This window comes from Gekko japonicus, unplaced genomic scaffold (genome assembly GCF_001447785.1).
Source record: "Gekko japonicus isolate JY-2015 unplaced genomic scaffold, Gekko_japonicus_V1.1 scaffold3914, whole genome shotgun sequence".
Classification (NCBI taxonomy): Eukaryota; Metazoa; Chordata; class Lepidosauria; order Squamata; family Gekkonidae; genus Gekko; species Gekko japonicus.
Window position 1 is genome coordinate 57,813 of NW_015174966.1, and position 24,956 is coordinate 82,768.

Sequence of the window (24,956 nt, forward strand, 5' to 3'; positions counted from 1 at the left end):
TTCCCACAAGCGGGCTTTCTGGATCACCACACCCCTGCTGACTGCTCTCCCAGCATCTGGTTATCTGCGGCGTTCTGCCACCAGACTTCAAGCTCCTAACATGGACAGAAGACCCAGGCTCCATAAATCTGCCCAATCTTCTTTTAAACCCATCTAAGCTAACGGTTCAGGGCTCTTTTTGTAGGAAAAGCCCAGCAGAAACTCATTAGCATAATAGGCCACACCCAACAGCAGGAACTCATTAGCATATTAGTCCACACCCCTGACAGCACAGCTCATTAGAACATTAGGCTGCACCCCCATGTTACCAGAAGTGTGGTCATCCAGCCACACCCACCTTTTGCTCGCAGAAATGGACAAATTAACCGTAATTTTGCAAGGGAAAGATGATAAGGTATTTCAAGAAAGATGGGCAGGGGTATATAAATGGATAAAGGGTAAAAATTTGTACTAGACTCTTCCAGATTATGTGTATAGAATTATCAATGTAAGTGTTGTATATATCTGGTAAAATATAAATAAAAATAATAAATTAAAAAAAACAACCCCAGGGTTTTTTTGTAGCAGGAACTCCTTTGCATGTTAGGCCACACACCCCTAATGTAGCCAGTCCTAATGAGTTTCTGCTGTTGGGTGTGGCCTATTATGCTAATGAGTTCCTGCTGGGCGTGGCCAACTTGGGAGCCAGCCGGAACTCCGTTCCTGTGCGTTCCTGCCCAAAAATAGCCCTTGTCATGCTTATCCAGATGGTCTCGGCCAGCGTGATCTTCTTGGATCTCCGAAGCTCAGCTGGATCGGTCTTGGTTAGTCCTTGGATGGGAGACCACCAAAGAAGTCCAAGGTTGCTATGCAGAGGCAGGCAACGGCAAACGGTGCGGTTGCCAGCTGCAGGCTGTGAAATACCTGGAGATTTTTGGGGGGGGAGCCTGAGGAGGGCGGGGTTTGGTGAGGGGAGGGGCTTCAATGGGATATAATGCCATAGAGTTCCCCTTCCAGAACGGCCGTTTTCTCCAGGTGACCTGATTTCTGTTTCCGGGAGATCAGTTGTAATTCTGGGAGGTCTGCCGCCACCTGGAGGTTTGTGGAAACTTGAGCTGCAGTGTTATTCTTGGCTAGGGCTGCCAAGTCCCCCTGGGGGGCGGTAAACCCCCCACCCCAGAGGCCCGTTCCCCGACGCCGGGGAATCGGGCCCCGGGGGGAACCCCGCCCCAGCGTGCATGTCACAGGGAAGTGACGTTATGACACTGGGCACGCTGGGGGTGGGGCCACGGCCATACAAGGGAAAACTCTATGGTTTATAGATAAATAGATAAATAGGGACCACTCTATGGTTTCCCCTTGTATGGTCGTGGCCCCGCCCCCAGCGTGCCCAGCGTCATGCACCGGGATCCGCACGGGAGTCCCCCGCCGGCAAGGTAAGTGCCACTTGGCAACCCTATTCTCGGTGAAGAAGAAGAAGAAGAGGAGGAGGAGGAGATTGGATTTATACTCCACCCTTCATTACCCAAAGGTGTCTCAGAGCGGCTTACAGCCTCCTTTCCCTTCCCCTCCCCACAATAGACACTCTCTGAGGTAGGCGGGGCTGAGAGAGCTCTGACAGGAACAGCTGTTTTTCAAGGACACCTGTGCCAGAACTATGGCTTGCCCAAGGTCATCCAGCCAGGTGCAAGTGAAAGAGTGGGGGAATCAAACCCGGTCCTCCCAGATTAGAGTCTGCCCACTTAACCACTACCCCAAACTGGCTCAATTCAAATGCTACACTATTCAATTCAAACACTACACCAAACTCCTATTACTTTTGTCTAAAGGAAGAAGAAGAAGAGGAGGAGGAAATTGGATTTATACCCTGCCCTTCACTTGGAGTTTCAGAGCGGCTTACAAACTCCTTTCCCTTCCCCTCCCCACAACAGACACCCTGTGAGGTGGGCGGGGCTGAGAGAGCTCTTGACAGAAACAGCTCTTTTCAGGAACAGCTCTGACAGAACTACGGCTTTCCCAAGGTCATCCAGCAGGTGCGAGTGGAGGAGTGGGGAATCAAACCCGGCTCTCCCAGATTAGAGTCTGAACCACAACACCAAACTGGCTCATATTCAGCCTTTCACAGACCAAGCTTTCGTTATTCCAAACAAACCAACCAACATAGGCGCATGCTTGAAACATTCTACTTCTGATGTTGGAGTTCACCTAGCTCCCCTAGCCTCAAGCATTGCTAAGGGCTCTTCCCGCTTTCTGCCAGCTGTACTCTTTTGCTTTTTAGTAGCCTGCCTGGCACTGCTTGAAAAGCTGGGAAGGTGACTGTTCCTGTGGCTAAAGACACACTAGAAATGCACAATTATTCTCCAAACTGCCCAAAAGAGACCTCGGCGGCTGCAGTGTGTGACTTGGCCATAGCACTAAGCATTGCTTAGAGTCTGAGGTCTCATGCTAGAGACGTGTTTCCCATTCCAAGGTTCAGCATCTATTTTCAAATAGACAGGACGCAGTGTTCCCTCTAAGCTGAGTCAGTGTCTGAGCTCCGGAAGGACGGCTCCAGAACAAACTAACTTAATGCAGTAGCCCAACCCCTCACTCACAACTTTAATGTCAGTAGCTCACAAAGTAGAATTTTTACTCACAAGACTCCGTATCTTAGGGGGAGCATTGGACAGGAGCAGGGGTCATTTCGTAGAAAAAGAGCTAGGGGAACTCATTAGCATAACTCATTAGCATATGCCACACCCCCTGACATCAGGGGCCCGGCGGTGGACCTGCACCTCACCGGGGGAACTGCGTTCCCCCACGTTCCCCCCCGAAATGACCTCTGGACAGGAGCCACGTGGCCTCTTATTCCCACTGCGATTGCCAACCTACAAGTGGGGACTGGACATCTCCAGGAGTTGCTGTCATACGGGTCCTGAAGCCCCAACTGTAAATCACTTTGAGCCCACTTGTGGGGAAAGCGATTAATAAATCGAAATCGAATCGAAAGCTGTCTATCTCCAGAAGACAGAGACCAGTTCCCCAGGGGAACACGGCTGCCTTGCAGGGTGGACTCCCCCTACCCAAACCCCACCCTACCCAGGCTCCACCCCCCAAAAATATCCAGGAATTTCCCCAGCCAAAGCTGGCAACCCTCATTCCAACCCATGCTCTTGATGGCTAACGCCCACTTCTTCAAATGCAACGAGCAGATCCCAACTAGGCAGACATTCATGTCTGCTTAGTAAGGATTCACACGGCGTACGAAGGCATGAAGCTGCCTTCTACTGAACCAGACACTCAGTCCACCAAGGTCAGCATTGCCTACTGAGACTGGCAGTGGCTCTCCAGGGTCTCAGGTCAGAGGTCTTTCACATAATCTCCTACCTACCATGCCCTTTTAACTGGAGAGGATGTGGGGGATTGAACCTGGGACGTTCTGCATGCCAAGCAAGGGTGCAGTCAGACATGCTTTTTGATCCGGCTTCGGTACTAATAACTGATGGATTAAAAATGCAGACGTCAACATTCCCCCTGCGTTATTGAGTCGGCATCCCATGGGCATCTTTGTTTGAATTGGAATAAATAGGTACCTGGTTAAGTCCGGTTCAAACAGTTCTCTACGGGCTCGGTGCGCCTCTCTGGATGTCTGATCACTCTGTCGCAATCATGCAGTTGGGGATAATCGTCCCCGGCTTCAGCCATTTTTAAAGGCTTAGCGAGGTGCGCATATGCGCATATATGACCAATGGCTGTGAAACTCCGTGTTGGTGCTCGGTCACCCAACCGGTTGGTCGAACACAATTCCCCCTTGTGTACCTGCTTGCTCACAAAATCGTCTCAAAAAGTTCCCTCCGTTCCAAGTGCCAAGGTGATTTCTAGGGTAAAATAGTCCCTTGCATTGTGCCAGCCGGTATCGCCCTGGAGCTCATACCTGGGACTTGTTTTTCCCTCAGACATATCCCAACAGAGACATGGCGGGTGTGAGGGGACTGTCTTGGAAGCGGGATGAGGGCTTGGAATGGGACGAGGGGGGCGAAGGCGTCTGATCAATTCATCGCGTTATTGTGGCGGGTCCAGGATGCAATGTGTGATCGAACACACTCCGTCGCAGGGAGAAGCTGATTATTTAGTAGCGTTTGCAGACCGCGTTAAGGCTGCCATCTGACCGCCACCCGAGAGGCTCTTCCTCTGAGCCACACAGCCCCTCCCCATCTGAAGAACGGAGCTCTGGTCCTCGAACGTTTGCTGCAACAGACCAACACAGCTACCCCTCTATTTTAATCCCCCCACTTATTTTGGATTGCCATGACTCCCTCACTTCAAAACCGAATCTGTCACATTCTACAGCATTCATCAGTTTGGGACATTTTTGGCCCACCAGTTTCCTCCTTGATTTCTTGACCCGGCCTCCACCTCCTTACCTGAAAGGATCGAGCGCATCTGTCGTGCTCTGCCATGCGGCGGAAAGGAGCAAGAGTCCAGGAGCACCTTCAGGACTAACAGAATTTGAGGCAGGGGGTGAACTTTCACGTTCTAGCTGCAGTGCAGGCATGAAAAGGGCTCTTCCCAATGAAAGAACCACGTTGTCTCTTTTTATCCAGCTGAGGCCATGCAGGAAGCAGGTTCTTCGAAGCCAGGAGTCGCAGTCAAGCACCCGAGTCGTCTCCGTACATCGGAGCCCTTCCCTGCAAGAGGACTGGCCTCCATTTGTCCATATTTAGGAAAGTAATGTTTGCTCCAAGGTTGGCCGGCAGTTGCTAGAGAACATGGATGGCTTTCTCCCCCTAGTCATGCCTGGGCTTGCCCGGTGATCAGGGAAACCCATAATTTAATCTAGCGAGGAATGCTTGGGGCTGCGGTGGCGCCCCATCCAGAACCTTTCGGACGTGGATAACCGCCTTCCCTTGCTCTGTGCCACATTTCGGATGAGGTTCTCAGAGGCCACTGCTCCTCGGAAAGGAAACCCCTGGAAAGGAAACCATGGCTGTTGCTATTCAGAGCGACTGGCACACCCAAGGTGGCCGACCCACAGATGAGTGGCTGCCACAAATAGCAGGGGTCACCGTGTTCTTGAGTGGGAACCAGAGAGTCTACCAGTCTGGCAACAACGAAGGAGGAGGAGGAGGAGGAGGAGGAGGAGGAGGAGATTGGATTTATACCCCCTCTTCACTCAGAGTCTCAGAGAAGCTTACAAACTCCTTTCCCTTCCCCTCCCCACAACAGATGCCCTGTGAGGTAGGCGGGGCTGAGAGAGCTCTGAGAGAACTGTCCTTTCAAGGACAGGTCTGAGAGAACTCGTGACTGACCCAAGGTCACCCAGCAGCTGCAAGTGGAGGAGTGGGGAATCAAACCCGGTTCTCCCAGATTAGAGCCCGCGCACTTAACCACTACGACAAACTCCACCAAACAGCCTTGCCAACCCTCCTATGTCTTCCCATGCTCGACTGCTAGCTCAGCAGGCTTAAGGGAAGGCCGCAATGAGGCACTGGGGTGGTTTGTCCGAAGGCGGGAGTCCCCAACGTGGTGCCCACGGGCACCGTGGCAACCACCAACACCTATCCTGGTGCTTGCCGAGTGTGTTGAGAAAGTGGGTAGGTGGAGCCAGGTGGCGCTCTTGCCCAGCAAGGCATCTGATTGGTCCCTGGAGGTCTGATAGGCAGTGCAGATTCTTAAAAAGCATTGCAGTGATAACTACCTCCGCAGTCTTTGCAGTATTCTCTCTCACTCCTCTTCTCCCCTGCCCTTGGGCTTCTTCTGCGTGTGGTTGGTTCCGTCTCCCCCATACGGTTGCCGGTCTCCAAGCGGGGCTGGAGATCTCCTGCTTTTGCAACTGATCTCCAGCTGACAGAGATCAGCTCCCCTGGAGAAAATGGCTGCTTTGGAGGGTGGACTCCGTGGCATTCTACCATGCTGAGGCCCCTCCCCTCCCCAAACCCCGCCCTCTCCTGGATCCACCCCCAAAGTCTCCAGGTATTTTCCCACACAGACCTGGCAACCCTACTCCCCCAGCAGCCATTTTGCAGCTGCACCCACCATCCTGTGTCCGAATCCAGCTCCTCTGCAGTAGAAGAGCTAGCTGTGTATGGAAGCATATATCAGCTCTTGGAGTGTCACACCCTTTTCTGGTCCCGCGAGTCTTTGACGAGAGAACTTCGGAGCCAGCTTACCAGCAGGCCCGGAAGGAAAAGGTCCTGTCCCTTTAACAGCAGCTTAATGGGATGCCATTTCCCAGGGTGATATTATTTACCTCCATGCCTTTCCACACATGGAGGCTCTCTTAAAGGGATGGGACATTTTTCTCCAGGCCTGCTGGCAACCCTGCTTTGGAGGACCAGGACCTGTGAGGGCAGCAGATTTAGTGTTTGGTGTAGTGGTTAGGCTCACAGACCCTAATCTGGGAGAACCGGGTTTGATTCCCCCACTCCTCCACATGCAGCTGCCGGTGTGACCTTGGGTCAGTCACAAGTGCTCTCAGAGCTGTACTCTCAAGGGCAGTCCTCAAAAGAGCTCTCTCAGCTCCGCCTACCCCACAGGGTGCCTGTTGTGGGGAAGGGAAAGGAGACTGTAAGTCGCTCTGAGACTCCGAGTGAAGGGCGAGGTATAAATCCAAACTCTCCTTTTTCTGATGATGATGAGCCCATATCAAGAACAGAATGAAAGAAGCTGCTGCAAGAAGAAGCAAAAAGAAGTCATGCTGAATGGGTTAGTGGAGCACATGGCTCTTTAAGAGCACGGGAGGCATTTTGTTTGATGGGGCACACCTGCTGCTGGGAGATATAACACTGAAGCCACAACCCTTGGGGCGTCATTCAGCTAGCAGAAGATCTTGAGCTGGTTCACTAGAGGCAGGGAGAAAACCATAACTGTGGCAGTTTTAGGTTGTTTTAGAAGTAACAGCAGCTGAGGGGGTCTGCCTCTCTTTTGTTCCCAGGTGTTGTTGAGCACAGCAGGTGTGTTCTTCTGTCTAGAGCATCTCTGTATACAGGAGGTTTTGGCTGCTCTTGCCCGGAGGTAATATGTTTGTTGCTTACGGTTAAAGAGTGGGGGGTGTCCTAAGAAGTGGGGGAAGCTTACTCAGGCAGTGCTGGAACAATGAATGGCTGTAGCTAATGAATTGTGAGGGGGAGATAGGGTTGCCAACTCTGGTTGGGAAATTCCTGGAGATTTTGGGGGGGATGGATTTTTAGGAGGGAGTTCAGAGCAGGGCTGTGGGGCCACTGAGGCCCCCCTCCGAGCCATTTTCTCTAGGTGAACTAATCTCTGTAGTCTGGCAGATCAAATGTAGTTCTGAGAGATCTCCAGGCCCTGACTGGAGGTTGGCAACCTGGGGGAGAGAAGGAAACAAAAAAGAGCCAGGCCGAGGGTCCATCTAGTCTGAGGTTCTGTAGTATTTCTGGGGAGCCCACAGCCAGCTGTCTACTCTTTCCTCCATTGGTATTCTGAGGTAGAGTGCCTTAGAACATGGAGGCTCCATTTAGCTGTTATGGTCAATAGTTGTCGCTAGGCTCTTCCTCCAGGAATGCTTCTTCTGTAAGAGTGCTGTTGGCTCCCATCCTGGGTCAGCCATCCTGTTTCCCACAGTGGCTGGCCGGAGGCCTTCCTGGTTTGTGGTGTCCATCTTAGGCAAGTGCTTCCGATGTGGTTTTAAGTAACCTCAGAGCTTCCTGAAGAGAGGAGCTGCCCTGTATGGCCTTTCCTTTTCTATTTAGCCTCTCATTTTTGAGGAACTCGGTGGCAGAGTTCTTGGCAGGGGTCATTTCGTAGAAAAAGAGGTGCAGGAGCTCATTAGCACAACTCATTAGCATAACTTATTTGCATATGCCACGCCCCCTGACATCACCGGAAGTGTGTCAGAAGCTCAGGCTCCATTGGACTGTTTTGGATTGCTAGCTATGGGGGGGGGGACGTGCAGATCTGCCCTCACTAGGCTTGCCAAGTCCCCCTGGGGGGCGGGAAACCCCCGCCCCAGAGGCCCATTCTCCGCCGCTGGCGGATCGGGCCCCGGGGGGAACCCCACCCCCAAAGCACGCGACGTGCACGTCACCCGGAAGTGACACGACCACGCTGGGCACGCTGGGGGCGGGGCCACGGTCATCCGAGGGAAAACTCTATGGTTTTCTCTCGGATGGTCGTGGCCCCGCTCTAGCGTGCCTGGCGTGGTTGCGTCACTTCCGGGTGATGTGGTGGCACGCACTCCCAGAGCAGCGCTGGAGTCCCCCGCTCCAGCGCCGCTTGGACTTGGGAACCCTAGCCCTCCCAGAGGAGGGAGAGCTTGTACCTGAATAAACCTTGGCCTTAAAGGTGCCACTGGACTGTTTTGGATTGCTAGCTGGGGGGAGGGAATGAACAGATCTGTGAAGGAAGGAGAGAAAGAAAGAAAGATAAGGAAAGAAGGAAAGAAAGAAGGAGAGAAGGAAAGAAGGAGGACTGCTTCTTGCTCCTCATGGGAGCAGGGGGTGGGGCTTATTGCATGTGCCCGCCCCCTGGGCTCTTTACTGCCGGAGCTCCGCTTTTGTGCGCTCCTGCAGGAAATGACCCCTGGGTCTTGGTGTGATACTTTCGCTATCCTTCAACGTACAGTGAAGGTTCTGTGTGTGTTAAAACAGCCTCTTGTTAATGGTTTCTCACCTTTTTGAGCCTGTGGGCACCTTTGGAATTCTGACACAGCATTGAGGAGGGTTGTATCCATAAAATGGCTGTCATTGAATGGCTGCCACAGGAGGCGGAGTCAGCCACAAAATGGTTGCCTCAATTTACCTTCAGTCACACAGGGAAGATCCTTTTGCTCCAGTGGCAGCTGCCCCCAAAGCAGTGCTTTTAAAGTCAGAAGCCTTGTTGGGCCAAAGCCCCGTGTGTTCCCACCCACTTTGTAAAAACACTTGGTGGGCCCCAGGAATTGTGTCAGTGGGTACATGGTACGCAGGGGCACCGTGTTGGGGACTCCTGACATAGGTGTATGACTCAGGGGTGGCCAGACTTGCTTCACATAAGAGCCACACAGAATAAGCATCAGGTGTCTGAGAGCCGCAAGGCATGGACAGGGATTACATGTTTTTATTGAACGATATGCAGATCTGCTTTCTGTTAACGTTAAAGGAGACGGCCAAAATAATAACAAAAGAGCAAATATTGATAAGGACATTTATTTGTCCAATCATATTTGTTCGCTAGTAATATGTAGCTTCCCCAGCCACTCTCCCAGGAGCCGTACAATATGTGCGAAAGAGCCGCATGCGGCTCCTGAGCCACCGTTTGACCACCCCTGGTGCATGTGCTGCTGTGGAATGACTTGGCTGTGGTCACCTGGGGAAAAGGGCTTGATCATGCTCAGGGCTATTTCTGGGCAGGAACGCACAGGAACGGAGTTCCGGCTGGCTCCCAAGGCCACACCCAGCAGGAACACATTAGCATAATAGGCCACACCCAACAGCAGAAACGCATTCGGATTGGCTACAATTAGGGGTGTGTGGCCTAACATCCAAAAAGCCCCGGGGTTTGACAACAAACAAGGTAAAGAGAATAAGAAGCAATAGGTGGGTGTGGCTGGATGACCACACTTCTGGTAGCATGGGTGTGTGGCCTAATATGCGAATGAGCTGTGCTGTCAGCGCAATGTTCCCTCTAAGCTGTGGAGTCTTGTGAGCAAAAATTCTACTTTGTGAGCTATTGGCATTAAAGTTGTGAGCAAGCGATTTGGCTACTGCATAAGTTAGTTTGCTCTGGAGCCCCATCCTTCCTGAGCTAAGACAAAAATATGTGAGCCGGAGACTAAAAAACTGTGAGCTGGCTCACACTAACTCAGCTTAGAGGGAACACTGCTGTCAGGGTGTGGCCTAATATGCTAATGAGTTCTTGCTGCTGGGTGTGGCCTATTGTGCTAATGAGTTCCTGCTGGGCTTTTTCTACAAAAAAAGCCCTGATGCTGGAAAACTTGCTGTATGTGAGTGGCAGCAGTAGAACCAGACCGGTTGTTAAGGAACAATGTGCTTCCTGATGGTGCTTAAACCGGTGGGGTGCAAATCGATAAAACTGTGGATAGTATTGTAAGAGCGGACAGGCCTATTTTCTAGCACAGACAAAAGGAAGGTTTCTTCATGCGAGGAACTGTTCACTACAACAAGATGGGGTGGTGCCCAGCACCACAGGTAGCTTTTTAAAAGGCCAGACTTGGAACTTCCATGTCCAGGGGCAGTTTATCTCTGACAGCTTATTCCCTTTGTGCCTGTGATCTACTGGAGGCATTTGGTTGGCTGCAGTTGGCAATGGAATGTCAGCTAGACGGCTTCGGTCTGATCTAGAAACACGCGATCGCACACACTAAATAGTCCCCTTTCAATGCACTTTTCAACTGTATTTTGCCAGTTCAAAAAGTGCACAGAAAGTGGCTTGAAAGCGGATTATTTAGTGTGTGCGATCGCAGTGTAAATGTTCTTCCACATTTGGGCCAAAAGGGAGATCTACTTCTGAGATGGCACAGATCTCTTTGCAAACCCTAGCTGCCATCTGTGACCAGGGCTAGGGCTTTTTCGGTGGCGGCTCCTACCTGGTGGAATGAGCTCCTGGGCGAGATCCGGGCCCTGCGGGACCTTGAGCAGTTCCGCAGGGCCTGTAAGACGGAGCTCTTCCGCCAGGCCTTTGAGTAGGAGCCGCCACCCTACTATACCACCACCGTCAAGACATCTGAATGGATGCATCGATGGGGCCCTAGGAAGAACTTGGAATTACAGAAGATTGGATAGGCCGTCGCCACTGGATATGTACGCTGAGAATACTAGCTTGAGTCGTGGGGATACCATCTTGGACCTAGGACACCAGTAACTGGATAGAGCACTTTAGTCTTAGTTTTGATGTTTTTATTGTGTTTTTATGTTTTTATTTATGGCTAGACTAATGATCTGGCCTCTGTTAGCCGCCCTGAGCCCACTGGGGAGGGCGGGATATAAGTGTAAAAATAAATAAATAAATAAATAAATCTTAAATGATGGGTGGGCCAAGTATGGATCAAATGGAAGGGCCTCTCTAAAAGTAACTTCCCTCTTGCTTTTCCCCATCTGTGCTATAGAAGCAGGGACTCCATTAGCTGCAATTTTTGTTTTAAAAGAAAAAGACATGAAGGATGAAATTGCTGTTTCGGTGTTCTTCATCATGCGGCTAGTGAAGAAGCACGGCCAGTTGAGCAAACGCCAAACTGAGACATTTGCATCCAAGCTGATGATGGTTTTGTTTGAGAAGTATAAGAACCACTGGTACCTGGACAATCCCTCCAGAGGGCAAGCTTTCAGGTAGATGATATATGCATGTGCCCCCCTCCGTTAAATGGGGACTTCTGGGTTGCAGGTTATGACAGGCAGGCTGTTATGTATTGAGCCTGAACTAGTACCTGGAACCGGTTGAGCTTGTTCCTCCAGAACAATAGCTGACCAGGATCCTGGAGTTGACCAACTGGGAAGTAGTGTAATGTAAATAGCCTATCCTTGGGAGTGGGGTGTGTTTGGGTGTGGTGTTTGCATGCTTTAAAACCAGGCAGCAGCATTGGAGTTTCGTCTTTCAGTATGCCTGAAATCACTTAATAAAACAGAGCTGTTTAATTGAAATGCGTCTAGAACCCACTATTTAACACAGGCTGACTGGATTTGTTTTAGAGGGGTACATCTTAACTTTGGCATCAATGATATTAGGAGCATCTTTGAGATGTGTTGGTAGTGTGTGTTGGAGGGGGGGATCTGCAACTGGTGGTGCAGAGCTGAAACACAGGCTGGCGAATATTTGCAACCTACACCTTAAGGTTCTGAAATTCAGAATCTCACATGGAAAACTATTGCCTTCCCTTTTAGTTTAGGCTTGCTGGCATCTCTTGATGTCTGGCAAGCATCAAATATGAAGGCTCATGGTTTGCCGTGAGTCGCACCCCTGGACTTCGATGGTGGTCTACCATCCAAATACTAACCATGGCAGACCTCGCTTAGCTTCCAGGATCTGGCCAGATGGGGCTAGCCTGGGCAATCCAGGTCAGGACTAACTTCTATACCCACCGTATATTGATTCAATACATGTCAAAAATGATCAAATCATCAGCTACAGAGCATTTAAAATTTCCCAGACACTTTGCATGAAAATTCATAGTAGATAACATTAGGCAGGGGTCATTTCGTAGAAAAAGAGGTGCAGGAGTTCATTAGCATAATCCATTAGCATAACTTATTTGCATATGCCACACCCCCTGACATCACTGGAAGTGTGTCAGAAGGCAACACCCACCGCTCAGGCTCCACTGGACTGTTTTGGATTGCTAGCTATTGGGGGGGGGGAACGTGCAGTTCTGTCCTCGCAGGGCTTGTTGCGTGTGCCTGCCCCCTGGGCTCTTTACTGCCGGAGCTCTGCTCCTGTGCGCTCCTGCAGGAAATGACCCCTGACTTTAGGGAAGAGGAAGAGATTGGATTTATACCAGAGCGGTTTACAGCCTCCTTTCCCTTCCCCTCCCCACAACAGACGCCCTGTGAGGTCGGTGGGGCTGAGAGAGCTCTGAGAGAAACTGCTCCTGAGAGTACAGCTCTGAAAGAACTATGGCTTGCCCAAGGTCATCCAGCAGCTGCAAGTGGAGGAGTGGGGAATCAAACCCAGTTCTCCCAGATTAGAGTCCGCACACTTAACCACTGCACCAAATTGATTTCGCTTTACAGTTATGCAATCGTAGTGCCGATGTACCAGCGGTACAGTCTTGGTTTTTTACATGGAGATTTTGACCGTCCTTGGCAAACCAGCCCATCTTTATCCTTTGTGAAACCTGAATTGCCCACCCAGTCGTCAAAAAGGGACAGAAGTGTAGCTGCGACAGATGCATTTTGGGTGGGGCCCTGAGTCCATGTTCTCCCCACCCTTTCAGACGCAGTCACTGTGGCCCTGGCACAGACAATGTAGTCTGGCTTGGCAGGAGTCTAGCTTCCAGCCCACACAAACGGGTTATTCTGGTTTAATCCAGTGGGGCATGACGACCACTCATTTTGGGGCATGAAGGAGAAGGACTAGCCGGGTACCTTTTCTGTCTCCCCAGATGTATCAGGATAAACAGTTTTCAGGCAAGAGATCCTCTGCTGGAGCAGGCCTGCGAGGAGAGCAATGTGGATTTCAGTCGACTTGGCCTGCCAAAGGAGCTGACCATCTGGGTGGATCCATTTGACGTGTGCTGCAGGTGATCCCTTGGGAGAAGATCTAGCTTTGGTACCCCGATTGGTACTTGAAGGGATTGAAGATTGTATGGGGTACTGATGCTGGGTGGAAGTGGTCTCTTAGAGAAGTGTGGGACTCTAGTGCATAACTGTCTGTGGGTGCGATCGATGGACTTTTCTGCGTATTTTTTGTTGCTATCATCCGTTCTGACCCCGTCCTGCTTCAGGTTATCTTGATTACCACATGCATTTTTTTTGCCTTTAGTTTTTCTCTTTATTTTTTGTCCCCTCCCCCTTTTTGTGGTTTATTTTTTTAAGACCACGTTTACCCCAGTCTTTTTCTGGAAGCCAGTTTGGAATTGCCTTTTTCCTTGTGCATCAATGTTTCAGTTGGCTTTCTTTGTCCCACCCACGTCCAGCCCACTTTTTGACGTTTGGACTGTTGCACCTTGTCGAACCACTCCCTTTCCTTCCCCTCCCCCAAGAAGATGAGTGGTTTGATTTTTTAATTTTTTTAAAAGGCTCTGAAATTTTGATATATCGATATATGGTTGTAATGATAGGTTAAGCAAGCTGTCTAAATTCTCCGCTTTAATTTTTTTTAAAGGTAAATCTCTATCCCCTTCCTGCACGGAAGGTAGAGACTTACCTTAAAAAAAAATAAAGCTGGGAATTCAGACAACCTGCTTAACCTAACATTACAATGGTATATCGATATTTTAGTGCCTTTTTTAAAAAATGTAGCCATAATACCAATATACGCATGCACAAAAATCAAAAAGGGGGTTTGCTGTGACTCCACCAATGATGACAGCACCCTCCCCTGAAAATCCTGATTATTTAAGGCATGTGTGAAAGAAAATAAATTGACTCCACAATTGTGAAAATGCAATGGGAGGGCAGACGTTTGGAAGGACCCCGTCCAAGATGATTTCAGTACTTGTGGATTGACTGCCAGGAATATCAGGACTATGTCAAGCATGCAGAAAAGCCCTCTGCCTCGTGTACAGGGCTGCGCTCAGCATTGCGCAAACCAGCTGCAGGACGAGTTCACCCCTAAGCTTCTTGGGTGTTTCCCAATGGCGCATGATCTGCTCTCTGGCTTGCTTGCGTTGGGCTTCTTTGGTGCATCGGCCACTTGGAATGGCTGTTTGCTTCCTGCTATGAGCTTCAGGTTCAGGAAAATCTTGCCCTCGCACAAGAACTGATCTGCTCATGCACGCGCCATACAAAATAACTAGCATGGGTGAACGTTGTGGTTCTAGTGCGGAGAGCAGATCAGCTGCATTTGCGAGGAGTCTGTCCGTTGTTTAGGCCTGAATACCTACTACAGCTGTTTAGTGACTTGCCCGGCCGGATGCCTCCCTCTCACCTAGGTATGGTGAGAAGAACCCTCCTTTCACGGTTGCCCACTTTGATGGCGAGGAAGAGGAGCAGGATCTCTCGCAACGCATCAGCCAGGCCGTGGACAAGGTGCTGACCTCCGATTCCCACTCTGGGACGTCCTCCTCCGACGAGGAGATCTGCATGAAGGAGCCCAAGAGCATCCCGACAGTGAGCAACCCAAACAGTGTCTATCAGGTGAGAGGCCGGGTCCCCGTGGAAAGGGCGGGGCCATTTGGCCTGGTGTGTGACTCTCTTCCTTCTCTCGCGTCTCCTGGTTGCCGCTGCTAGGACTGACTTGGGGCCTTGTATGGAGCGGGACAGAAGTTCCCATTGCCTGCCCTGGTGGCTGATGGTCTATGGAAGGGTTCTCCAGTGTGGGGCACAGAGACACCCACCAGGACGTCCCCTTAAAGTGGGTGGAGCCGTTTCAAGATGGGGTCTGTTACCGGCTGCCCTCATTCAAATGAACGTAATTTTCTACAGGCCCGTAGCCAGGATTTTGTAATGGGGGGGGGCTTTAAATAAGCCAGAGGGCACCCTGCTCACCCCCAAGGGAGCACCTGGGCTGGATAGGAAGTGAGGGGGCCTTGGCAATAAGTCAGGGGGCTGGGCCCTGAGAAGCCCCACTGTAGCTACGGCCCTGAGTAGCAGCTAACAATCCCTATAGGAGCAGGAAGGCCTGTGTTTTCCTTAGTTATTGTGTGCTTCCATTTTCCCATCAGGCCTTCATTCTTTTTAATCTCTCTTTTCCTTTTCCCTATCTCCTGTTCAGCTTTCCTTCATTTCTTTTGGGCCTACCTTCATTTCTTTTAATTCCCCTTTATGTGATACTTTTTCAAAGCAAAAAATGGAGGTACTTGGTAGCCATTTTGGGATTAGCTCCACCGTCCATGGCAGCCATTTTGGTTTTGACACCCTGTCAAGGCTCAGGTGGGGTGTCACCTGACGCTGCCACCACTCTGGATTTAGGATCCCTTGAGAAGGCCCAGAGCACCCTCCCAAGACCTTCAGACCTCCCTTTTGGCCGAATAACAGGCGTGAGGACCAGGCAGAGTGAACAATGCAAATAGTTTATTTTATAAGAGGTCAAACAAACAAGGTGCAGAATATTAACAGTAAGTGGGTGAAAAGAAATCAAATGCTGTAATGTGTCTAAATATATACTGCTCACTATCTGCAGTGGCCTTAGACTACTCACCCTTCCCTCAGGATGAGCATTTCTTCCCTGCAGCAGCCTTCCTTCTGGCTCTGCCCTCTGGGAAGAAGAACAACTTTTCCTGATGCTTCAGATCTTTTATTCCAAGCCCTCTTCTTTTTCTATTGGTCAATTTTGACTCCAAAACCTCTCAGGGGCTTCTGGGAGTTGTAGGCCCAGCCTCACCTACTGCTACCCAGGCTCCCTGGGCCTAGTAGGCCTCTGGTGACACAGCCCAGTAGGGTTCCCAACTACTTACCGCAATCCAGCGGGGGACACATGCTCCCCGGCCGGAACATTCCTCCCTGTAATGCACCATGCCGTGGCCAGGACGTGAAACTGGGCAACGCTTTGGCAAAGGGGCTGAAAACTTGATGGTATCACTTCCTGGCGACGGCATGGTGCAGCGCATCTGTTGTCCCCACGGGAATGATCCTGCGAAGACGTCTTTGTCCCCCGCCGAATCACGGTAAGTACCTGGGAAGCCTGCAGCCCAGATCATGACACACACCCTCCCATGGCAGCCATTTTGGAGTGGCACCTACCATACCCTCTCAAAATGCTACAGGTGCCTTCGGGCTCAAAGCTTGGGGCACCCTGGTCTTAGGAATGTCTGTTGTTGGGGCCATGCCTTCTACCTTGAAATGAATATGGACAGGGCTCTTTTTGTAGGAAAAAGCCCAGCAGGAACTCATTAGCATAATAGGCCACACCCAACAGCAGAAACCCATTAGCATATTAGGCCACGCCCACGACAGCACAGCTCATTGGCATATTAGGCCACACCCCCATGATAGCAGAAGTGTGGTCATCCAGCCAAACCCACCTTTTGCTTCTTATTCTGTTTACCTTGTTTGTGGTCAAAACCCAGGGCTTTTTTTGTAGCAGGAGCACCTTTGCATGTTAGGCCACACCCCCCTAAAGTAGCCAATCCTAATGAGTTTCTGCTGTTGGGTGTGGCCTATTATGCTAATGAGTTCCTGCTGGGCGTGGCCAACTTGGGAGCTAGACAGAACGCCGTTCCTGTGCGTTCCTGCCCCAAAATAGCCCTGAATATGGATGACCTAATTAGGGAAGGCCTTGGTTGAATGCGGTGGACACAGAAGTCCCAAGGGCTTCAGCAGGTTCAGGCAGACACATGGGTAGTTGCTTTGACCCAAACAACTTGGGCTAACCCTTGAACCAAGGACAACAAAACCCTTGCTAGGGGTGCAGCGCAGAGGGATTGGCTTAACCCCTCGAGTTTCCATGTTGTGCTAGGTTGCGGTGTTCATATCTGTCACTTTCTCTGCTCTCAGTGCAGCGACTATTGCAAGCAGCCGTTCCACCTTTGGGCCCAGTATTCCCGGCGAAAAGCATATGCCCCGGATGGTCTCTCTCAGCACCCTATCAGCGCCTACTACCTCCAGTACAAGATGTTCAAGTCCTATCGGCCATCAGCAGCTTTCACCGGTCCCCGTGTGGACCGATACCATTGGGTCAACAGCAACCGCTAGTGCCAGAGCAGCGACCGGGCCTCTCTGCCGTGTTCTGGCCATTGAGGAAGAAGCTGCCACCTTCGGCCGATGTTTCAAGGAAGCCCGGACTCTCGCCCAGCGAGAACTCACTTCAGAGCACTTAGTTGAATTCTTCTCTTCTGTCTCCCGGGTCTTTTTATTTCTTTGTGTTTGTAACTCTTTTTAAAATACGCACTTTTGGGGTGGGACATGTTTTAATTAGATGATATTTAAGGTACTTTTATGGCAAGACTGAAAACGGAGCCACCTTGATGGCACTTGTGGAAAGGTAAAAAGGAAAACCAGTTGCTAATAAACTGAAATGTGTTTTTAAAGTGGTGTGCGGCGCTTCTGCATTGGAGAATGGGAGGCAAAAGACTGAGCGGGGCATTGGGGAGGGGCCGTGGCTCGGTGGCTGAGCATCTACTTGGCATCCAGAAGGTCTCTGGTTCAATCCCCGGCATCTCCAGTTAAAAAGGACCAGGCAGGAGGTGATGGGAAAGACCTTTCTCTGCCTGAGACCCTGAAGAGTTGCTGTCAGTCCGAATGGACAATACTGATCTTGATGGACCAAAGGTCTGATTCTGTATAAGGCAGCTTTGTGTGTTCATCTATTAACTGGGGCCACGGCTCAGTGGAAGATCCTCTGCTTTGCATCCAGAAGATCCTAGGTTCAATCCCAAGCATCTCTAGTTAAAAGGAGGTGATATTGGATTTATACCCCGCCCTTCACTACCCAAAGGAGTCTCAGAGCGGCTTACAGACTCCTTTCCCTTCCCCTCCCCACAACAGACACCCTGTGAGGTAGGCGGGGCTGAGAGAACTCTTTCCAGAACTGTCCTTGAGAGAGCAGCTCTGACAGAACTGTGGCTTGCCCAAGGTCACCCAGCAGCTGCAAGTGGAGGAGTGGGGGAATCAAACCCGGTTCTCCCAGATTAGAGTCCACACACTTAACCGCTACACCAAACTGGATCTTGAGGTAGCCAATGATGTGAAAGACTTTAGCTGGAGACCCCGGAGAGCCCCTGACAGTCCGAGTTGACAGTACTGACTTTGATGGACCAAGGGTCTGATTCTCGGTATCCGGCAGCTTCATGTGTGTATTTTATTTAAGGTGGGGTGTTGGGACGATGGTCTCCCTTTCCTATGGCAGCGAAGTAGATGTCAAACAGATCTTGCTGAACAAGGTTTCTGCATGTTTTGCCCTTCACCCAAGGGAACCAGCGTGGTGTAGCAGTTAAAGTGTCGGACTGGGACGTGGGAAATCCAGTTTCAAATCCCCATTCCTCTGCGGAAACGTGCTGGGTGAACGTGTGCCAGTCACACTCTCTGGTCCTAACCTACCTCACAAGGTTGTTGTGAGTATAAATGGAGGAAAGGAGAAGGATGTAAGCCTCTGTGGGTCTCCATTGAGGAAACAACTGGTGCATGAATAAAATAATATAACATGTTCCAGGTGTGCAGGTGGTCGCTGTACCTGCTGCCTTCAGGAGGAGAGGTCTTCTTCGCATTGGTTTTTAGTAGAAGAGAAGAGATCGGATTTATACCCCACCCTTCACTCGGAGTCTCAGAGCGGCTTACAATCTCCTTTCCCTTCCCCCTCCCCACAACAGACACCCTGTGAGGTAGGTGGGGCTGAGAGGGCTCTGACAGAAATTGCCCTTGAGAGAACAGCTCTTGTCAGAACTATGGCTTGCCCAAGGTCATCCAGCAGCTGCAAGTGGAGGAGTGGGGAATCAAACCCGGTTCTCCCAGATTAGAGTCCGTGCACTTAACCACTACACCAAACTGGCTCTCAGGGCTCAAACCATTCCGCTTTGACCTGAATGGCTCAGGCTAGCCCGGTCTTGTCAGGATTTGGAAGCTAAGCTGGGTCAGCCCTAGTTAGTATTTGGATGAGAGACCACCATGAAACCCAGGATTACTACACAGAGGCAGGAAGTGGCAAACCACCTCTGAATGTCTCTTGCCTTGAAACCCCAGGGGTTGTCATAAGTCAGCGGTATGCTTGTGGATATTTTCTTCTTAATACCTTATAACTTTTGATGCTGGTAGTGGTTCTCTGTACCACGTAGACCTCCTCTATCTTGGGCACACTGTTTTAATACGAGTGCCAGGGGGAAGGCAAGCAGTGGGGCGGTGACTATTTTCCCAAGGGTGCCCAAGGCAGTAAACCATCCCCATGGTGACCAGGCGCTGGGCAGCAGAAGACACAGAGGCAAGCTCCCAGAACTTGGAAGGGAAGCTGGGACTCCTGATTCTCCCAGTGGGCGATTCCTGCAAAGGACAGGTGGTGTTGGTGGGAAAGAAAAGCCTCTGGAGGTGTTATGAAAACTTTGGACGGCAGGGTGGAATAGGGATGGCAGGCCAAAGCAGGCCCATTCTGCCACAGTTTCTAAGGGGCTCCTGGATTCGAATCCAGCAGATCTTTTCAGCGATCTCAGAGCAACCGCTGACTGGAACAGAACCCTGTCTTTAGCAGGGAGGTAGCAAGTTAGACTGAATTTCCTCTTTATTATTCCTCTTTATTATTCCACAGCATACCAGGCCTGGTGGATAATCGTTTCCTTGATGCTGCATTAGCGGTGGGGAGTCTAACGACCCAGTGGAGTAGCAGCTCATGCTCCGTATTGACTTGGATCTCTAATTCTGCTAAGCCCTGCTGGAACCAGACTCTGCGTAGTGAACTGGCTGTAACTATTCCTGGAGGTACTGAGGTGTAAAAGCCTTTCTTGGAAGGCCTCCCCCCCACCCCCCACCCCTGTCTCTTGGCAAGTAAAAGGCCAATGTAAAGCTCCTTATTTAAATCAACACAGAGCCCCAGCCGCTTGGTTGGCAGGCTGTCGAGATATAAATTCTGCTGTACTGACACAATGCTAGAGACGTTTGGCGGATTCAAATGGAGGCAATAACAAATGCATTAAAGCGGGGCTTGGCGTGTGTGTGTGTGTGGGGTGGGCTGCTGTGCAAATGGATCGTTACTTAATGGAGAGGGCCCGCGGCTCCACGGAGCTTCAGAAGTGAAATTCCTGCAAACGGAGACCAGGCAGTTCAGCAGCAGAAGAGGTCATCTAGACGCCAATGCTCTTTTTGCTACATCAGTCATTTCTCCGGGTGTCTGGAGTGGATCTTCTTGGCTGGGGCAAAGTTCAGGCAGAATGCAAAGATGGCGTGGAGAGCTCTGGGGATAGATGCTGTTGGGTGGAGTAATGAAACTTCTCAAGTTGCATCTCGGGAGGAGTGTGTGGAGGAGAGACTGGAAGGAAAAAAAACTGGGTAGGGAGTGGAGCATGAGGCTGAGGATCCGAGAGAATCAGAGAATCATAGAGTTCGGAGGGACCTCCAGGGTCATCTAGTCCAACCCCCTGCACAATGCAGGGAATTCACAAATGTCTTCCCCCTCTACACGCCCAGTGACCCCTGCTCCCTGCCCAGAAGATGGCCAACCCCCCCTCCTCCAGGATGCCCGGCCAAACTGCCCTGGAGAAAAATTGCTTCCTGACTAAGGCTTCCTCTGAGCTGTGGAGTCTTGTGAGCAAAAACTCTACTTTGTGAGCTTCTGGCATTAAAGTTGTGAGCGAGCCATTTGGCTGCTGCATAAATTAGTCTGCTCTGGAGCCATCCTTCGTGAGCTGAGACAAAAACGTAGAGCCGGAGGCTAAGAAACTGTGGGCTAGCTCACACTAACTCAGCTTAGAGGGAACGCTGTTCCTGACCCCAAAGTAGCGATCAGCATTTCCATGGGGGTGTAAGAAAGGGCCACAAGAACTAAGTGCTGATCCAACCCTTCCTGCCATCCCTTCTCATGATCTGCCCAAGTTCCCAGAATCAGCACTGCTGTCAGATGGCCATCTAGCCTCTGTATGAAAAACTCCAGAGAAGGAGAACCCACCACCTCCCTGGGAAGCCTGTTCCACTGTGGAACTGCTCTGTCAGGAAGTTCTTCTGAATGTTTACCCGAAAACTCTTCTGATTTAATTTCAATCCGTTGGTTCTGGTCCGACCTTCTGGGGCAACAGAAAACAACCCCACATCATCCTCCATGTGACAGTCCTTCAAGGACTTAAAGAAGGTTATCATATCACCTCTCAGTCGTCATTTGTCTCTCCATGTCATTTGTGAATCATTGTGGGGCTGTGAATCGCTGGTGGAGTACCTGCTTGGCATGCAGAAGGTCCCAGGTTCAATCCCCGGCATCTCCAGTGGAAAGGACCAGACAGTAGGAGATGTGAAAGACCTCTGCCTGAGACCCTGGAGAGCTGTAAACAGGGGCTGTGGCTCAGTGGCAGAGCATCTGCTTGGCATGCAGAAGGTCCCAGGTTCAATCCCCGGCATCTCCAGTGGAAAGGACCAGACAGTAGGAGATGTGAAAGACCTCTGCCTGAGACCCTGGAGAGCTGCTGCCAGTCTGAGTAGACAATACTGACCTCGATAGACCGATGTTCTGATTCAGTATAAGGTAGCTTCATGAGTGTCTCTCCAAGGACTGGAGTGTTGAAAGGCCTCAGCTGAAGACGTTTTTGTCTGGTGTGGGCCCTCCATTGATGGAAATCACTTCTTCTGGAGGCGGTCAGCCCCCAGACCGTCTGTCTTTGAACTGAAGCTGGTTTCTCCTCTCAGATGGCGAGGAGGGAGGCCCTGAGAACTTTCCTTCCTGCTGGGGGCCCCCGCTTCTGAGGGACTGCACATTAGGTGCGCGGACTCTAATCTGGGAGAACCGGATTTGATTCCCCACTCCTCCAACTTGCACCTGCTGGATGACCTTAGGCAAGCCATAGTCCTGATAAGAGCTGTCCTTGAAAAAGAGCAGTTTCTGTCAGAGCTCTCTCAGCCCCACCTACCTCACAGGGTGTCTGTTGTGGGGAAGGGAAGGGAAAGGAGTTGCTAAACCGCTCTGAGACTCCTTTGGGTAGTGAAGGGCGGGGTATAAATCCAATCTCTACTCTTCTTCTTCTTCTTTATAAAGGACACAAACACAAAGAGGTTTTTTGTTACTTACAATAAAAACATGCTTAAAACATTAGCTCTGTAAGCTGCAAACCTAGTTTTGATTTATTGGGATTCACCACAGAAATCTCATGCTCAGAGTTCTGAGTCTAGGACCCAGGTTAAAACGTGAAATAGCTGAGCGATTGAGAGAGTCTGGCGAAGCAAGCTATGATGCAGCAGCAGAACTGGAAGCAGAAGATGGCCATTTACACTGCGGGTCTGGGTAGTGAAGGGCGGGGTATAAATCCAATCTCTACTCTTCTTCTTCTTCTTTATAAAGGACACAAACACAAAGAGGTTTTTTGTTACTTACAATAAAAACATGCTTAAAACATTAGCTCTGTAAGCTGCAAACCTAGTTTTGATTTATTGGGATTCACCACAGAAATCTCATGCTCAGAGTTCTGAGTCTAGGACCCAGGTTAAAACGTGAAATAGCTGAGCGATTGAGAGAGTCTGGCGAAGCAAGCTATGATGCAGCAGCAGAACTGGAAGCAGAAGATGGCCATTTCCACTGCGGGCCAGATGGAAGCCCTCTGGGGGCCTGATCTGGCCCCCGAGCCGCATGTTTGACACTCCTGGTATAAAGCTTCTGTGCTTCCAAGACAAATGGGTCTTTTTTACATTTAACCCAATACTTGGCAGGCAAGGGTCACTGTAAGTTAGTGTAAAAGTAATGTGCATTGAGGGGGGGGGACCCACCCCATTTTAAATAGGAACCCAAGGAGGTCGGGAAATCTCCCACGCTTCTGGCTGTCTGCATACTATGCAAAACTGAACTATTCAAGAGGGCTTTTCTGCCCAGGTAATGGGACTGCAATGCACAAAATGGTTTTACAAACTACATGGATAAATGGTCAGGGACTGCGGTCTGTACCGCTTAATGTGTCATGTGAGTCCTTACGCCTGGCTTCGGTTCTTCCTGGAGGCTGCAGGCTTCTAAAATCCCGCTGCGCTAGCTGTTGCATGCTCCGTTTTTGGTGATTTACTGGCTCACTCCGTGTCATCCGCCTTGCGCCCCTGTGAGGAAGGCGGACTATGAATAACATAAATAAAATAGGAAGAGAGGAAGAGATTGGGTTTATACCCTGCCCTTCACTACTCGAAGGTGTCTCAGAGCGGCTTACAGTCTCCTTTCCCTTCCCCTCCCCACAACAGACACCCTGTGAGGTAAAAGAAGAAGAGAAGAGATTGGATTTATACCCCACCCTTCACTACCCAAAGGTGTCTCAGAACGGCTTACAAACTCCTTTCCCTTCCCCTCCCCACAACGGACACCCTGTTAGGCAGGCGGGGCTGAGAGAGCTCTGAGTGATCTGCTCTTTTTCAAGAACAGCTCTGAGGGAACTATGGCTTGCCCAAGGTCACCCAGCAGGTGCAAGTGGAGGAGTGGGGAATCAAACCCGGTTCTCCCAGATTAGAGTTCGCGCACTTAACCACTACTCCAAACTGGCTCTCATAAAACATCACAGTGGTGGTGGAAAGTGCCGATAAGTCACAGCTGACAAATGGCGACCCCATAGGGTTTTGCAGACAACAGGTGTTCAGAGGTGGATTGCCATTGCCTAATGAGTTCGACACCCCTGGACTAGATGCCCCATTGATCTGACTGGGCTGACTCTTTTTCTTTTCTCTCTTACAGAGGGTGTTTGTCAAAGGCTTGGATAACAAGCCTGTCAACAGCTGTTAACCATAAGCAGCAAAATGGAACCTCCTTGTTGAAAGGCAGTGTACCTCAGAATACCAGATGCTGGGGGGGGGGCAGGGACAAATTGTTCCCTCTATTCTTTGCTTTATCTGGTTTGTTTGTGACCGTCATTGAGAACTGGCGATTCCTGTCTCTGGACCCACAAGCCCCCTCCAGTCCCCTCCCCTCCCCTCCTTGCTGCGCAACTGTCAAGATGTGGCACACATCACCTGAGAACAGGGTCAGAGATGGGTTCTAACCACAGGTGCACAGATAGAAATGAAAGCAGTCATTTTTTTGGAATGAATGTTTTATTGTGACTCAGAGCAAGGACACCGATGATGTGAGATGGAAGGAAAGGTCTGCCTTGGAGGTACAAGGGAATCTTCTAGGATTTCCAGCTCTGGGTTGGGAAATACCTGGGGATTTTGGGGGTGGAGGCTGGAGAGGCTGGGGGTTGAGCTCTGAATCCCAGAGCCAGGAGGCAACATCAGGGGAAGGCCTCGGCCTCTATGACCTGTTGGCCACTGTACGAGACAGAATGCTGGACAAGATGGAGTACTGGTCTGATCCAGCAGTGCTCTTCTTAGGTTCTTATCAGGGGAAGGCCTCGGCCGTTGTGCCCTGTTTTTGGCCCTCCAGAGGAACTGACTGGCCCCTGTGTGAAACAGGAGGCTAGATGAGATGGACCCTCACTGGTCTGATCCAGCAGGGCTCTTCTGGTGTTCTGATCAGGGGAAGGCCTCGGTCTCTCTGCCCTGTTGTTGGCTGTCCAGAGGAACCGGTTGGCTACTGTGTGAGACAGGATGCTAGACTAGATGGACCCTCACTGGTCTGATCCAGCAGGGCTCTTCTGGTGTTCTGATCAGGGGAAGGCCTCGGTCTCTCTGCCCTGTTGTTGGCTGTCCAGAGGAACCGGTTGGCTACTGTGTGAGACAGGATGCTAGACTAGATGGACCCTCACTGGTCTGATCCAGCAGGGGTCTTTTGATGTTCTTATGAAGGCCTCAGCCTCTGTGCCCTGTTGCTGGACCTCTGGAGGAACTGGTTGGCCACTGTGTGAGGCAGGATGCTAG

The 24,956-nt window shown here is 50.7% G+C and overlaps 1 protein-coding gene across 1 annotated transcript; it reads left to right on the plus strand.

Annotated features, from left to right (window-relative positions):
* Positions 1 to 11,070: 11,070 nt before the first annotated feature.
* Positions 11,071 to 17,204, plus strand: BTG4 (BTG family member 4). Its single transcript, XM_015425149.1, has 4 exons — positions 11,071 to 11,243; positions 13,013 to 13,150; positions 14,504 to 14,708; positions 17,007 to 17,204. The coding sequence occupies exons 1-4, from the start codon at positions 11,071 to 11,073 to the stop codon at positions 17,202 to 17,204; spliced, it is 714 nt and encodes a 237-aa protein (XP_015280635.1).
* Positions 17,205 to 24,956: the final 7,752 nt, after the last annotated feature.

Coding starts and splice junctions, on each gene's coding strand:
- BTG4 (XM_015425149.1), top strand. CDS start 11,071: ATGAAGGATGAAATTGCTGTTTCGGTGTTCTTCATCATGCGGCTAGTG. Junction 13,151..14,503: donor CCATTTGACGTGTGCTGCAG/GTGATCCCTTGG, acceptor CCTCTCACCTAG/GTATGGTGAGAAGAACCCTC. Junction 14,709..17,006: donor ACCCAAACAGTGTCTATCAG/GTGAGAGGCCGG, acceptor CTCTGCTCTCAG/TGCAGCGACTATTGCAAGCA.